The sequence below is a fragment of the Pelmatolapia mariae genome, linkage group LG5 (genome assembly GCF_036321145.2).
Source record: "Pelmatolapia mariae isolate MD_Pm_ZW linkage group LG5, Pm_UMD_F_2, whole genome shotgun sequence".
Lineage (NCBI taxonomy): Eukaryota > Metazoa > Chordata > Actinopteri > Cichliformes > Cichlidae > Pelmatolapia > Pelmatolapia mariae.
Genome location: NC_086231.1, coordinates 28,540,197 through 28,556,030, shown reverse-complemented (window position 1 = coordinate 28,556,030; position 15,834 = coordinate 28,540,197). Strand labels below are relative to the sequence as shown.

The 15,834-nt window shown below is 40.0% G+C and overlaps 2 protein-coding genes and 1 non-coding gene across 5 annotated transcripts in view; all 3 read left to right on the top strand.

Annotated features, from left to right (window-relative positions):
• Window positions 1-291: 291 nt before the first annotated feature.
• Window positions 292-10,328, top strand: tmf1 (TATA element modulatory factor 1). 2 transcript variants are annotated; one of them, XM_063474606.1, is made up of 17 exons: window positions 292-948; window positions 1,068-2,434; window positions 3,061-3,164; window positions 3,513-3,639; window positions 3,829-3,934; window positions 4,110-4,252; window positions 5,419-5,585; window positions 6,109-6,265; window positions 6,386-6,478; window positions 6,686-6,842; window positions 6,960-7,152; window positions 8,226-8,295; window positions 8,382-8,474; window positions 8,578-8,697; window positions 8,836-8,994; window positions 9,111-9,236; window positions 9,377-10,328. In XM_063474606.1, exons 1-17 carry the CDS (start codon window positions 813-815, stop codon window positions 9,515-9,517), a joined length of 3,459 nt encoding a protein of 1,152 aa, XP_063330676.1. In that variant the 5' UTR covers window positions 292-812; the 3' UTR covers window positions 9,518-10,328. The 2 variants fall into 2 exon arrangements, with proteins under 2 accessions (XP_063330676.1, XP_063330678.1); XM_063474608.1 differs by having other exon boundaries at window positions 1,071-2,434; window positions 9,377-10,327.
• Window positions 7,925-7,997, top strand: trnar-acg (transfer RNA arginine (anticodon ACG)). Its single transcript has one exon. It is a non-coding gene; the product is annotated as a tRNA-Arg (tRNA).
• A 186-nt stretch (window positions 10,329-10,514) lies between the features above and the next one.
• The window catches only part of eogt (EGF domain-specific O-linked N-acetylglucosamine (GlcNAc) transferase), a 40,236-nt gene continuing 34,916 nt past the window's right edge, over window positions 10,515-15,834 (top strand). Inside the window, exons 1-6 of one of the 2 annotated variants that reach the window (XM_063474605.1) lie at window positions 10,515-10,592; window positions 11,907-12,159; window positions 12,847-12,947; window positions 13,134-13,242; window positions 13,483-13,577; window positions 13,666-13,770. In XM_063474605.1, coding sequence (XP_063330675.1) covers window positions 11,956-12,159; window positions 12,847-12,947; window positions 13,134-13,242; window positions 13,483-13,577; window positions 13,666-13,770 — 614 coding nt within the window. In that variant the 5' untranslated portion in view covers window positions 10,515-10,592; window positions 11,907-11,955. Of the gene's footprint in view, window positions 10,593-11,906; window positions 12,160-12,843; window positions 12,948-13,133; window positions 13,243-13,482; window positions 13,578-13,665; window positions 13,771-15,834 lie in introns of both variants that reach the window. The other variant, XM_063474604.1, reaches the window with a different exon arrangement.

The following is a 15,834-nucleotide window of genomic DNA, read 5'->3' as shown; positions in this document are numbered from 1 at the left end:
TTCTTTAAAGCTGAATTTTTGGTTTTGGTTTTCCTTCTAAGAAAGTTCTTTGCATCAATCAAACAAACATTTTGGTTAATAAACACTAATGAAACGAATGACAAATGGTTTCAAAGTCAAACTCTCTTTTACTCCTTATTTTACTCGTATCCCGTGTTAATAAATAAAACACAAAAATAGATTTAAGAGACATTTTAATAACCAATGATACCGTTTACTGGCTGCTGTCTGTTGTGCTAATATTTACGGAAGGGGAGGGCCACGGACGCACTTCCTCGCTGGCCCAGACCGGATAATGACGTCACTGTGCTACGTGGAAAAGGAAGCAGCGAGCAAGCTAATGCTAGCATTGCTACAAGTTGAGAGCGACCAAAACAAACGATGACAACCAAGGAAAGTAGCCGTGAAATTTGGGATTAAACGTGAGAATGGTCTGAATTTGCGATGGTCGCAGAGTTCTGGGGATAACTGTATTCCTGCATGACTGGCCTTTGGCGTGAAAGCGATTTTGAGGGCCAGCTTGTCAGTTTTCGATCTGAAACTATCGGGCATTGGTGCTGTCCATATACACCAGAGGTATGCGTTGCTAACTAGCTGTTTGGTAACTTGCTGTCATCAAAGCTTGGAGTGGACAGACCGTTTTTTGACAGTGCAGATTATTCCCACCCGGTCGGCGTTGCTTATATATCTGTATAAAAAATGGAAAAACGGAAAAAATAAACGTATTCTTCTGCTGACGCTGAATTCGCTCTAACATCCGTGTTACAAATCCTGAACTTGGAGTTTGCTTGCTGTCTTGCTTTATAAGCAAAATGAGTTGGTTCAACACATCTCACCTGTCCAGCTTCGCTAAACAAGCTTTAACATCAGCTCAGAAGTCAATCGACCGAGTCCTGGACATCAAAGAGGAGGACCAGTGGGGTGGTACAACTGTAATGCCCCACGACGGTAAGTAATTAATGTAATATAGCGCAGTAACAGCTAATGTTGATGTATGTAAATGATATGCAAATGTAACATTAGAAGCTAAAGCTATCGAAAGACTTGACATAAATAATCTTTCTCAGCAGATGTCACATTACCTGGAAAGCTTTCATTAAGTGCAGGCTGGGGGCTGACACAGTGGGAAGCACCCGCCGAGGAAAAGACCATCACACCACCCCCTTCATCGGAAGCCATCACTACTCCCGTCACTCGTACTGTTGTGGATGAATCCGAAAATTTTTTCAGTGCCTTTTTGTCACCTGGAGATTCACAGGCTGTCACCAAAACTCAGGTTGTGTCTGTACCTCCTACTAAGTCTCAAAGGCGGCCTCAAGAGAAAGAAAAGCAAAGCAAAGAGGCTGTTGTCCAAAAAGATGTGGAGAGTCAAATGTCAATCGTGGTTGAGGGACCTCAATGTGGACCTGCTGATAAGGTCCATGAGAGTCAGAAAGCTGCTGAGATCCAGGTGGTGGAGATCAAGCCCTCACCAGCAGATACTGTCCTCCTGCAGCCAGTTTCTCCTGTTTCCTCTTCCAGTGATCTTCCTTGTGACTCTGACAGTAAAGCAAGCAGTGTGAAAACAGATGCTGACTCAGTACTTTCTGTTGACTCAAAATCAGAGCAGTCACACACTTCAGTAGAACAACCAGGGAAGGATACCACAGATTCCCCTCAACCTAAGAGTGCTGCCCCTTCTGATCTGTCACCTCCCGTATCCACTAAGGAAGTACTCCTAGAGCATAAAGACTCAAAGACAGAGGATCGTCAGAATGATACACCCTCTCCTCCAGTTAGTGCTTTCTCCTCAGGAACCTCAACCACCAGTGACATTGAAGTGCTTGACCATGAGAGTGTGTTGAGCGAGAGCTCAGCCAGCTCTAGACAAGAAACCGGTGAAGGAAAGACTGGCCTTCACCTAATGCAGGGCTCCTTCCAGCTTCTCACTGCCTCCACATGTGGAGATTTTCCTCGACTTGAAGACTACCCAAAACTCACGGAGAGCTGCGGTTCCTCCTCAGATGCATTTGAGCGTATTGATTCCTTTAGCGTGCAGTCACTGGATAGCCGGAGCGTCAGTGAGGTCAACTCAGATGACGAAATCCCTGGCAGTCGGACTCTAGCATCAGTCACTGCGGGTCCTGCCCCTTTAACAGTGCAACAAGCTGAATGTCAGAAGCAGGAAGGTGGAGAGGCAGCAAAGGAAGATGAAAAGGAAGAAGATAAAGAGGAGGGATTCACTGAAACAATGCGGGAGCAGTCGCTGGATGAGATGGAGGAAAGCGGACGAAGTGCGACACCTGTGAATAGCGAGCAGCCCGAAGACTTGACAGAGCAGGAGGCTAATCTCACACTGTCTGATGCCACCGCTGCAGCTGAAGAACAGATCACTCCACCAATCACTGTAGAAATGAAAAGTGCCTCAACTGTCCAGATACTGGAGCTTCAAAAGGTAACCAAATGCTATCTGCATCTGGTCCTGTCATTTGAAAAGATTGTTTATGCACATGCACATACTGCCAGATCTAGTTGAAAAAGTCCATATTGCTTCTAAAATCCATTGAATACAACCTGGTCACATTTAAAAATAATATATTTACAAAAAACATTTTTAGCACAACAACATTTTGCATAGTTTTTCTCCGTATGCAAGAAAGGAAGGAATTGCTTTGGTAGATTGTTATGTCACAGCATCATGACAGCTCGTGAACTGTACAGCGCTTGTTCTTCAACGCATTTAGCGTGACTTTAGGTACTTTGTTTTTTCTGTTTAAGATTATTTTAAAGCTGCTTTTTAATCAGCAATTTTATTAAATATTTGCTTAAGAAAGGACTAAATCGTTCACTTGGTATTAATAAAAAGTAGTCATGGATTCATTTTCAGTGAATTGAATAACAGTGCTTATAATCTAAATAATGTTTCTCTTTAGCCATAAATGTGTATTTACCTGACAAATCGGAATCTTTATCGATAAACTTTAAGAATTTCGCTTCTTGTTCAAACAGAACCAAATTACTTCTTTTGTGACATTTTTAGACTCTTCTGTATATACAGAGCATGTTGTGGTCACGTTATAGGTTATTGATGAACTATCGGGGCGCCTTGAGAAGAGAGAGTCTCAGCTGCTGGCAGTTAGCAAAGACAAGGCCAGACTGGAGGAGGAGTGTGACAATCTGAAAGAGTGAGTATGAGGCAGACACCTGGTTCACAAAGGAAGTGTAAACAATCTTGCCAGGAGTGCTGGCCTTCCTGATATGTAGGTGAGATGAAATGTCACCATCATAATGCCACTGTGCAAGCACTGAGAAAGCAAGGGGAGAATAAGTCAATCTGATTTAATGAAATGGATTTCTAAATTGGCATGACAGTACTGTAAGAGTCTGCTAAGAATTTCAAATCCTTTTTTTTAAATTAAGTGATTCTGAATTGTCATTGCTAATCTACTAGTATGGATTTTTAAAAGCTGGCTTGGTCTTGAGGTTGTCTTTCACAATGAGCTTTTAAACTAATGAGGCCATTCATCCTCCAGTGAAGTGATAGGTCTGAAGGAGGAGAGCTCCACTGTTCAGTCCCTGAAGGAAGAGTTCACCCAGCGTATAGCAGAGGCAGAAAGGAAGGCTCAGCTGGCCTGCAAAGAGAGAGACATAGCTAAGAAGGTAATGCTAAGAGCTCTTAGTCTGTGACTTGTTAACTTATGATTAACAAAATAAATAAAGTTCTCCAAGGGCTGTGCTGACCTTTCATGTATTTCTCCTACCAAATATTACTTCTAGATGGACAATTAAAATTTTACATGTCCAAAATTTTTGTGGCAAAGATTTTATTTTATTCTTTTGGTGCTACAGGAGATAAAGGGTTTGCGAGAGGAGCTTTCCACAAGACTAAACGCCAGTGATACAATGGAGATCATCAAGGAGAAGGAGGAGCAGATCAGAGGTCTGCTGGAAGAGGGTAAGACTTGTTTACAGAACATGTTTTTCTTCACCGCAACCAACAGATGGCATAATCAACACTAGGTCACACAGTAGCTCTTACTTGTTACAGGTTAGGTTATTACTGATTACTTTGCATCACATGTCGGCTTTGTTAAAGTGTCTGAATAGGCTTTTATTTTTCTCACTTTTAGGTGAAAAGCTGTCCAAACAGCAGCTACAGCACAGCAACATCATCAAGAAACTGCGTGTGAAGGAGAAGGAGAGTGACACAAAGATCATCAAACAACAAAAGAAAATCAAGGATCAAGAGGAAGAGCTGAGACAGCTCCAGCAGGTAGGGATTTGGGATGTGTTCAGCACTACACTTGAATAAAAGTTTATACCCGACTGTTATTTAAAGCATTTTAGTTTTAAGGCAGTTTAGTTTAGTTTGAGTTTTTGTGTTTAATTTCACTTTCTTGGATCAACTTTTTTTGTTCTCTCTTCCTTCCCTCAACTTTAACTGATCACAGCAGATGGCTTCCAATTCTTCCTGTTAAGAGGGAGTTTTTTCTTTCCACTGTCGCCAAGTGCTTGTTCATATGGGGTTCATCTGATAGTCGCTATTATTTTAGGGTGTTTACCTTACAATATAAAGTGCCTTGAGGTTACTGTTGTGATTTGGGGGTTTATATATACAAGTAAATTTAATTTACAATAATTTTAAAGAAAATGTTATCATAATTTTTTAATTAAAAACAATAATATTAATATTATTAATAATTCTTTGTTTTCAGTGTTTAGTAGTTTAATCTTATGTTGGAAGAATCGAAAGGTACCTGGTAATTACAGTTTATAATTAAGCTGAACTTGCTTGTAATTGTGTTGGTTGGGAGCGTTTTTATTCTTCAGCTCTCATTTTATGGGAATTCATTTGGTTTTATTACAAGAGGGGTTTACTTTTATTGCCTGTTTTGGCATGTCCTTTCAGTAATGGTACTAGACGGGGCTTGTTTTGAAAATGAAAGTAATTCCAAAATGCTTTCACGCTTTCAACAGCTGTCACCTCCTTCGCCCTGTTTTAAATGAAAAAGCCCCCTGAATCATACTCTTGAGACTGTGGGAAATAAAAATGTCACTTTCCAAAATGATGACTAAATGCACACCTTAAGAACACTGTTACATTTGCTTACACTGTTAAACAATGCTGCGCATACTAGTTTTCTCAGTTTGTTATGGTAGTGTGAATTGTGGCTTCAACATGGTCACGTGTAACGCAGGGTATGTCAAGCCAAAGTCTTATACTTTGTTTTCTTGTGATCTCCTGCAAGAAAACAATGTTGTAAATCGGGGCATTTACTAGTCATTTATTACTGGTAAATGTAACATGATAAAGTCACTTTTTCTCAGGTTTTTTTTTTCTCAAACACATTTGTATCTCATTTGCCTATCCAGTGTAGACAATTATTGATATTCACTTCAACTATATTTAAAATGATCGTGGTTTACTGTTATGTGCAGGTTCTAGATGGAAAGGAGGAGGTGGAGAAACAGCACAGAGAGAACATCAAGAAGCTGAATGGTGTGGTGGAGCGCCAGGAGAAGGAGCTGAGCAGGCTGCAGTCAGACACTGAGGAGCTGCAGGAGAAAAACAGGAGCCTCGAGGCTGCTCTGGACAACTCTTATAAGTAAACAAACTAACCTCATAAGCTTGCTATTGTGGGTTGCTTTTTTTTTTTGGCTATGCTTACCATCTATCTACAACATGACGAATCCTTTGCAGATCCTAAACGTTCACTTTACTGGTAAAGATCTTCATATGTTAACCAGAGCTATTAGAGTGCACTCATCCATGTTGTTTTCTTTTTGCAAAGTTTTTTCTCTCCCTATGTTTCCCTTGATACTATTTCCTCATTGGCATATTTATACTGTGAAGATACAAATTTTGGCCAAAAGCCAAAAACTAATTTGTGTGAGTCAGGCTGATTAAATGTTTTACAACCTTGAGTTGAACTTTGATATATATTTTAAAACAGAACAAGCCATGTGGTTGTTTTTCCACATGCCTTTCATTTAAAGTGACAATTCATGGCCATGCTCGTTCCATGTACACTAAGGCATCTCATTATTATATTACCTTAGAGCCGGGACCTGATTGTAAAATTTATGGAAAGTCACAGTGATGATGGTCTTTTTCAATATCTCTGTTAGGGAGCTAGCAGAACTACACAAGGTAAATGCCAGCAGAGCCAGTGAGGCTGAAGAGGTGGCTCTGAGCAGGGAGACGCAGGCTAGAGAACAGCTGAGTCTGGCTCTGGAGAAGGCTCAGGAGGAGGCCAAGATACAACAGGAAGCCCTAGCAAACCAGGTAACACTGGGCCACACACTAAATATATAAAACACATGTGATAAACATCAAATATAAGATACTGGTGCAATTTAAAAAAGGTTAACTCAACATTACAGTGTTGTCTAATGCTGTGTACAGGTGGCTGACCTGAGGCTGGCACTGCAGAGAGCAGAGCAACAGCAGGCCAGGAAAGAAGATTATTTGAGAGAGGAGATCAGTGAACTTCAACAGGTAACATACTATTTTCAACTAAATTATCTCAATAGACGAAAAATACATTTTGATAGAAGAAAATAATTTTACAACAATTTCGTGGTACATGTACAATGACAGTAAAGGGCTAATCTATACTCCCTTTTTATTTATTTATTTTTTTTTAAAAATATAGCAACAGGATTCTTTTTTTAATGCATGCCATCATTTCTTGTCTTCTGTCAGAGACTTCAGGATGCAGAAACTAGGAACCAGGAGCTCAGCCAGAGCGTTACCTCTGCCACGCGACCTTTACTGCGACAAATTGAGAACCTACAGGCCTCACTGGGTGGTCAAACGGCCTCGTGGGAAAAACTTGAGAAGAATATCTCTGACAGGCTTGGTGAGAGTTAGGGATTTAAGCTTGTACTCCATGTCTGTGTAAAACAAACACCAAATTACAGTATCGTAGAAAGCGGGGAATAAAAGCTTGATTTGTTTTTGCACCCCCTCTCAACAGCGGATGCCCAGGCGCAGCTAGCCATTGCTGTGGAGAAAGAGCGATCAGCAACAGAAGACCTGTTGTCCATTAAGTCCCAGTTAGCCTCTCTGGAATCCCAGAATTCCTTGCTTCGGCAGGAGAAAGCCAGGCTTCTGGCACAGCTGGATGCTGAGAAAAACAAGAGGGAGAAATTGGAAGATGAGAGCAGCAGGTAATAAATAAAAAAAAAACAACCAAACAAACTGAAGTCTACAGGGTTAAGTGCTTGTGTAGATCATCCCCATCATCATGTATACCGCATTTACTGTATGTGGCTTATGTGTGGTTAGTTTGTTTGATAATGATCAATTTTTGCAGTTTGGTTGCTGGTGGCTTTTCTTTGCTTTGCACAAAAAAAGTGTTAGTGTGACTGTCAAAAATGGGATTGTTCTCCACATTGTCAGAGAGGCTTTGTGTAGAACTTAGAGCCTGACTTTGAATTTCATTTGTCTTTTTTCGCTGTGGTTTTTCTTATTGGTTCCAAAAAAAAAAAAACTGCTTTGAAACATCAGTTAACAACACAAAGAGTTTGAGCAGCACAATGAAATGCTGCATTTATTGCATTCAGTTGCTCTGAATGAAATGAAATCTCTTTGGTTGTGGTTTTCTGTTGTGCCAATAGAAAAATATTCTGTGTCAAGATTAATGGTGAAAAACATCTTACAGTCTCTGCTAGGCTTTGGTTGTAGATTGCAGTTTGGTTTTGTTCTTTCATGTGTATGTGAAAAGAAATGAGTAGCTCGGGTCTTTCTCAGTGAGACAGAATGGGAAAACTGAGTCACAGTAGTCTCGCTTGTAATGCTAATCCTTCCTGGAGTGCTTTTGTTTTTCAACAAAGCCATTTGTGACTGTGAAGCTGAGGCCCCTCAACACCCACTCATGTGTCAGCACGTGGTTTCAGTGGCAGACTGTTTTCTTTGATGAGGAAAGCAGAGGGTGTGGTGGGGCCAGTGGCGCAATGGATAACGCGTCTGACTACGGATCAGAAGATTCTAGGTTCGACTCCTGGCTGGCTCGTCACTGTTTTTGGTCTTTTAACAAAAAACAAGTTGTTGGAAATATAAATACATTAGATATAAACCTTTTTTTTCTCCCCGAGGAACCATGTATCTTCTCCTTGAGTAGAAAAGTAATCCTTTATATCACACAGTTAGGCTTTCATTTGTAGCATTTCACAGATGTATTGCACTGTTTTTATTGCAGTTTAATTTTTTTGGTGACTTCTTGCTCGTTTTATCAATGTAGGGATCATGTTGAATTGGAAAACCTGCGAGGAGAACACAATCGAATGTTAGAGGAAACAAAGAAAGAAAAGGTACCAATAAAGCTATTTGCTACTTATGATGTTGTCCTGTATGAAAATGATTTCTCATGGGCATCTTTTTTTGCTCCTTCTACCAGTTACTGCTGACTAATCAGTTAGAGATGGAGAAGATGAAGGTAGAGCAAGAAAAGAAGAAATGCTATTTGGCACAGGAAGCACTCAAGGAAAAGGTTTGAGAGAATCTCTTATATGTTGTTTTTTTTTTCTTTTCTTTTCTGTTTTGACTTTTCTTCATTCAGTCATGACTTCATTATTTCAATTGTGTCCTATCAGGAGCGAAAGGCCACGGCACAATCAGCTGGAGAGGCCCCAGCATCATCTACACCCTCCCTGTCTCGCTCCAGCTCGATGAGTGGGGCAGACAATGGGCTGCACACCTCTGTTCTTTCACAGGTGCACTCTACTTTTCTCATAGAGGTAGTTAGGAATAACGATAAAAAAGGTTAATATCTGTAAACTGAAGATGAGTTTTTAAATGCTGTGATGTCCTTTTGTATATTATTTTTCTCCTTCTTCTTAATCCATCCACAGGATGACTCTTTAGACCATTCGCTGGGCACTATGACTATGTCCGTGTCGATGAGTGGGACCAACCTGTATGAGGCGGCCAGACTGTCTGGAGGCTCCAGCATCATAGAAAACCTCCAGTCTCAACTCAAACTGAGAGAAGGAGAGATAGCACAGCTGCAGGTAATGTCAAATTAAAATTTTAGTGATTAGGCTGTTACTTCTGCTATCAGCAAATGCACACAGTTATTTGTACTGCACCTCACCTTTTTTTCCTTTTCTTTTTCTCCCCTTTTTAGCTTGAGATCGCTAATCTGGAGAGGAGACGATCTGTGATGGCACAGGAGCTGGTTCGACTCACAAATCAAAACGATGAGATGGAGGAGAAGGTGAAAGAGATCCCCAAGTTGAAAGTTCAGCTGAAGGTACAAGGCTGTACAGTGCAGGGAATTAATGTTACACATTTTCCATGCTCCCAGATGTCAAAACTTGAATTGAATCATATTTCCTCTTGAGAGGGCTTATTGGCAGAGTGTCTTCTGATTATTGTGGCTGTGTATTTCAGGATCTGGAGCAGAGGCATAACACCATTCTGCAGATGTATGGAGAAAAGGCTGAAGAAGCAGAGGAACTGAGACTGGACCTTGAAGATGTAAAGAATATGTACAAAACCCAAATCGACGAATTGCTGAAGAACCAGAAATAAACCAGTTTCCTTTATGTGTTATTTTGGGGCACGAATCAGCTGACAATATTAACAATAAATGCATTCACAAGAAACAATTAGGCAGAACTTTTAAGTTGAATCACTGTGTAAGAAGGAAATTCATTCATATTTATGTTATTTTGTTTTAATTGATTATCATATACTTTATTTAAGTGTCAATATTGGAATTGTGCAAAGCATACAATGAATACAGAATCAGTATGTGAAGAATTGTCGACGTTGACTTGACTCGTCCATCTGGATCTTAGGGAGTTTGCTTTCAAAATTTCTTGTGATTGAACCTTTGACATAGTATTGTATAGTTTAAATTGTATGAGCTGGTGAAGGTTTTTGCACTATATGAATTCATCCCACATTTCTTCATAATCAGAAGGGTTTAAGATATATATAAAATGCATTGTACAGAGAAATTTATGTATTGTTCTTAACACCTTACAGATCACAAAGTGTGGTGTAGGCCTGAGTAGTCTTTGAGTGAAATCCTGAAGATTGGATTTCAAACTTTATACATATGTAAATTAATATACATTTATTAGGGTAGTAAAAAGTAAGTTGGTTCTTTATTTAAATTGTTAAATCACACATTAGAAGATCGAATTTTCATCGCATTCAAACAAAACACTACATCTCAGTGCAACACAACAATAAATCTGTTCTGAACAATTATATGTGTCTCTCTCACTTTTTGGAAAGACTAAAACTTAAAAAAATGACTGATACAAATTACTAATGCCATATTGTAACACCTAGAATGTGAGATGATATTCTGAAACTGAGTGGTCTTAGTTACGTTTGAATAATATTCTGTAAGAGACAAAGCACACTAACAAGTTTGCATTAAATAATGTCGTTTTATTATTAAACTGAATGATGTATTTTGTAATAATGTGGAGTGTGGAGAGCGTTATAGTGCCGTTTACTATCAAAAAACTGTGGTGGACAGCGCCACCCTATGGCCGAATGTTCGTATTACATGCCGGTGTAAGGTTTCCGGTGTTATGGCGACCGCCGGTCACTGCATCGCTTCAATCTGGGGAAAGCAGACTGCATTCAGGTAAACTGTCTCTCATATAAACTTATAGCAATCTTTTATAGGCAACCACTGATAAGGGTCTCGTTTCTTTTAAATGTTTTGTTTCTCGGAAAAGTAAAAACATTTTTTCTTGCCCCTTTTCTTGTACTGCCTCTTTAGTCTAGCTTAAAATTAACGTTAAGGGGGCTCCTTGTCTTTGTCAAGAACTTATAGGCTAGATGTTAGCCTCTGCATAGTATACTTCAGACACCGGTTAGCCTCAGTTCGTATTTTCCTTTTTTATCCGCAGACGAAGAAACGTTTAAGTAATGCGTTATAATCACAACAGCTCCTCAATCTCATCTCACGTGCCTGTTAGGTCACTATTGAGGGTCGCGACGTAGAGGTAAAGTTTAGTTAACTTGCTAATTGACCGGAAGCTAGCTAAAACTTAAGAATTAATTAAGCGCTCTAAAAACGAAGTTTTCATGCGCTCGGAGAGCTCCTGCACGTCAGAAACTCGAGGAAATGAAGCCAGAAGCCAGATTTCTCAAGGGCTTTTAAAAAATACTCCTTTTACAGATTTAAAATATACCTAACCATAATCGTAATCGTAAAAAATAGATAAAATTCTTCGGTGACGTGTTTTAGACTTACTTGTGTTCCACAGGTATTACTGAGTTTGATCAATATGTGCCGAGCCGGTGCTTCGATGTAGCGCTCTTAATTTCATGTCTCCAGTTACATCAGTACCACCGCCTTAACGTCACACACATTTAACCTTTACCTAACTGTCTCAACGTTACCACCAGGAGAATATGTAATTAATGACCGATAACGTTAACCTTCACCACCTATTGTTACCGAATGTGCAGCATAAGGCAGTTTCCTCGTTTCCCTCCCTTCCTTTGAATGTGAAACTGTGTGGGAGCCATTTGTTATACAGCACAATGTGGTATCTACTTTAAGAAAGGTCACACTGTAATGTTCAATCATCAGTCAATGGTATTGGGACGAAGACTCCAGGCTGTGCAAGAACATGCATACTTTTAACAAAATAGCATTGATCATGTAAATTTGGCTGTTGTGTAAATACCAGGTACTGCACTGGCTACCTTCATATTAGGTCACAGTGAATAGTTCTCATTTGGCCCTGCAGCCTCAGTTGTGCTTGCTAACGGAAAAAGGTCACTAACACTAACAAAAAACAAAAAAACGTTTCCTTTTGTGAAGCTTAGATCTGCCCGGAGCTACACTCCCATGCACTTGCTTGTACCCACATGCTTGTATACTCCAGTGTTAAGTTTTACCCATTGCAAGTCTGAGTCTGTTTCTCTGCCTCTTGCCTTTTCACAGTGTGCGGTGAAGGGAAGCATCTATTTCGCATGTCTGTGTAATTCTGACTATGCTGCTCCTGGTAGCACTGAGCATAGTTTTTTCACCCTTTGTGGTAATCACTGAGACGCCTGGAAACCCACACCACAAACCACCAACACCACCTCTCAACTACAGCAGGATCTCCCTGCCACCAGAGCACGTACCCTATTTCCTGAACAACAACAAGAGGGTCGCCAAGCGATGCCGCCTGGACCCGCTCTGCCCTTTTAAAGTAAGATATGAACTTGGTTGGAGTTAATGTTTGTTCCTTTTTGTGCTTTACTTTCAGAATAAAAAAATATAACAGGTAACCTTGTTAACTTATGACTCACATGAAAATGGTTAATTAGTTATTTTGCCTGTGAGTATAGGCATTATGCGAGCTATTTCCTTGTGATCCACACAGTAGCAATTTTGAAATACTGGATTTCTGTGCATTGGTTTGCTTATTAATAGATATTGCTTTTCTGAACCCAGAAAGAAGATACTTAACAGTTTATTTTACTTTGTCTGTGCTTCTTTACAAGAGAGAGACTGCTCTAAATAGCAGCAGCTGAATTAAAAGCTTGTTAAAATCTTATTTTGGTGAAACTGCAAACTTTCTACGTGGTTTTTGTAAGACTTAAGTGAATAAAGTTAATTCCGTTAATGCTTCAAAATAACTGCACAACTAAGTGCCTGGGGCCATTGCTTCTAGACAGACTTTGCATCAGCTTAGTTAGGTCATTAAATGGATTAGCAGATAATCCATCACCACTGCTGTGTCTTTCACATTGCATATTACATTCTGTTTCTAATGGATTTTCTAAAAGAAAGATAAGATTTAATGTAACTTTTCTTTATTTCTTTCTCTCTCACACCCTCTCTCTCCTACATACACACACAACACTGCTTATATTAATTTGTATTTTTACAGCAGGATGCACTCCAGGATCTGTCTTTTTGTTGGGGTTATGAGAAGAACTGTGATCCAGAGAAACGCTTCAGCTATCCTATGTGCACCAAAGCTGACTCTGGATGGTACTATCCCTCACATCATATTCAGTGAAATTACCAGAGTTATTGTCGTGATTTTTAAATTAAGAAATTTTGGATTTACTGAGTTGCAGTGTATGTAATTTTCCACAGTAAAAGTGGTTTCATGCAAAGTGTGCGTCATTGATGGTGTAATGGTTGTGCTTTTGCTGATTTGTCTGAATCTGTCAGGGCCCGTTCACTGGATGACGCCCAGGAACTTTTCTGGAAGCAGGCTGATTTCGGCTACGTCAAAGAGCGCCTCTCTGAGCTCAAAACACTCTGCAAGGCTACTCGGCCAGTAAGTCTGCTCATTTCCTTAGTTCCCACACGCCTTGTGAGTCAACAGGAAGAAACAACAGGTAGAAATAGACGCAGCATTCAACAGGAGTTCACAGACAATGAGTCTAAAATAATTTCAAGTTCAAAAGCAGTGGTATAGAGAGAACCTAGTAAAGAGACCACTCTCATGGCCTTTAAGGTCCACATTTTGCTGGTCACCTGAATACTAAATATTTATGAATTTGCATTTTTTTCCAAGGGGGACTCCTCATTAAAGTGTTGTAGTCACACTAGATTCTGCAAGGCTACAAATCTTTATCTGGACTTACGAAAGCCACGCAGAAGTCATGAGAGGTCAGTGCAATTGAAAATACAGTTTTTATTTTTATTTTTTTAAACATCAATGAGTATGCTTTGAAAGTCAACTGTGTTTATGCTGCAGGTACAAAGAGGACTTCATTCAGGCAGGAGAGATTGGTGGACACTGCAAACTCAACAAGGAAGCACTTGTTGGAGAGGGCGACCACAAAAGCCCCTTGCAGTCTTGGTGAGGCAAGACAGATACATTCACATGAATCATACACTTAGTTATCAAACTACAATGAATGGCTTCTGTTGAAATCTTGAGCTTGTGTTAATAATCTTCCGGAGCCACTGTTAACAAAAGAAAGCTGGATGTTTGTCCCACTGACTTCCTTGATTTACGAATATAAAACACAATGTCAAGTACTGAAACACATCCACAAATGATTTTTAATTTACCTTTCAGAGAGAGAAAAAAACTTTCAGTTGCAAACTGTACTCCCACATCACTGGTGAGAGTGCACTGTGTGATAGTTTTAGACTTTTGTTTTTATACAGACTATTACAAGACTGTTTAATTATTTTTTCACAGTTGATGCCAGAATTTTGCTGAATGGGTATCATTGTAATATACATCTCTATGCCTCTCTGCCTTTCACTATATGTGAAAGTCATTTTAATAATGGCTAATTACTTTGTGTCAGACCAGCAAAGGTTGGTCTGACACAAAGGTCAGCAAAGGTAGGTAAATACAAAATCAGCTCATTATTCCATAAATAAATTGCAATTTAATCTTGTTCAAACAGTTTGAGGAGGTGGCTCTACTTGTGACAAAATGTACATTTTTCCTGTCATAGCAGCTATGCAGTGTACACTACATAGCTGCTTCCCAAAGCCATGCTCAAGAGGAAATGTATAGCATAGTCAAATAGAAGTGAGAGCGTTTTGGGAAAGGTATTTGAGCAGGAGATTTAGGTGGCGGAAATGTATTTGTAAGTGTGACTTTTGTCAAGCAGCTTGAGGGCCAGAGGTGCAATGGATAACGCATCTGACTATGGCTCAGAAGAGTCTAGGGCTATGTCCACACTAATGTGTTTTTGTTTGAAAACGCATCGTTTTCTCTCTGTTTTGGCCTCCCGTCCACACTGAGACGGCGTTTTCACTCATGGAAAACGCAGCGTTTTCAAAACGCTCTCGAAAGCGCGTACATTTGAAAACTGTGCTTTCGCGTCGCAGTGTGGACAGCAAAAACGCAGACTTTCTAAAATGATGACGCATGTTAGTCATATGATGCAGTCATGTGACCAATTAAACTAAGATAGGGGAGGGCATTATACAGCAGTTGTTTTGTTTGCTCTAAATTTTGACAGCCCTATTAAAGATTAATATCAGTCTGTACATGCTCCAGATAGCTTTTCTTCAAGTTCTTTAGCTCTTACTCGCTTTTGCAACTTTGTACTTTTGTGTTACTCGCAGCAACAACTCCACCTCATTAGTCCATTTAAAAAACTTGGTGTTTTTCCTCAACATTTTGCCGCGAAGTTTCAAAGAGCCAGAAAGTAAATAAGCAGCAGACAAAAATGAGGCAGGTCGAATCTTCTTGCGTTTCACGCATGCGCAGTACTGCAACGTAAGCGTTTTTGGCTGATTCAATGTGGACGCGCAACTCTGTGAAAACGACTGGACGCGGAGCGTTTTCAGACGAAAACACCATTTTCAATTCTATCCGGGCTAATGTGGACGTAGCCTAGGTTCGCCTCGTGGTTTTTGTTTGTGTAGTGAGAAAGGGAAAGATAAGAGCATGGCGTTCCCAGCTGCCTACCGACGGCTTGAGGACTGAAGCCAAAAGCCTTTCGATATTGTATGTAGCACAGTTGATCATGCAGATAAATTACCTCCTGTTTATTCAACTTAGGCAAACCACAGAGACTTGCTGTAGCTTCCAGACAAAATCTTTACCCACTTGTCTACATCCTTGGTGTGTGCGTCTCTTTAACTGGCCTTGGAGGACCCTCTCTGTCGCATGCCAATGTGTCTTGTGCACAGTAAGTAGATGAGCCTGCCTCTACTCCCTGGTCTTTGGCTATTTATGCAGTGTTAGACAGCATGAAAAGTATGACTGAATTCACTCCTCAGTGAATTCAATCACCTTTGAAGCGTTTTGTCATCTAGAAACGTTGCAAGTCTTTTTGGGCCCAGCTCCTCTTTTGGTTTTAAAACATGGTAGGTAAATAAATGTATCTCACCAGTTCGTTGAGCATCTGATTCTGTGGCTTTGGGAAGATTTTAGTAGCTTGGAGTCCTTAAA

Excerpts from the sequence above, each read along its gene's own strand:
- tmf1 (XM_063474606.1), top strand. The coding sequence starts at position 813 with ATGAGTTGGTTCAACACATCTCACCTGTCCAGCTTCGCTAAACAAGCT. Across the intron at positions 7,153-8,225 it reads TTGGAAGATGAGAGCAGCAG|GGATCATGTTGAATTGGAAA; the intron begins GTAATAAATAAA and ends TTATCAATGTAG. Across the intron at positions 8,475-8,577 it reads AGGAAGCACTCAAGGAAAAG|GAGCGAAAGGCCACGGCACA; the intron begins GTTTGAGAGAAT and ends GTGTCCTATCAG.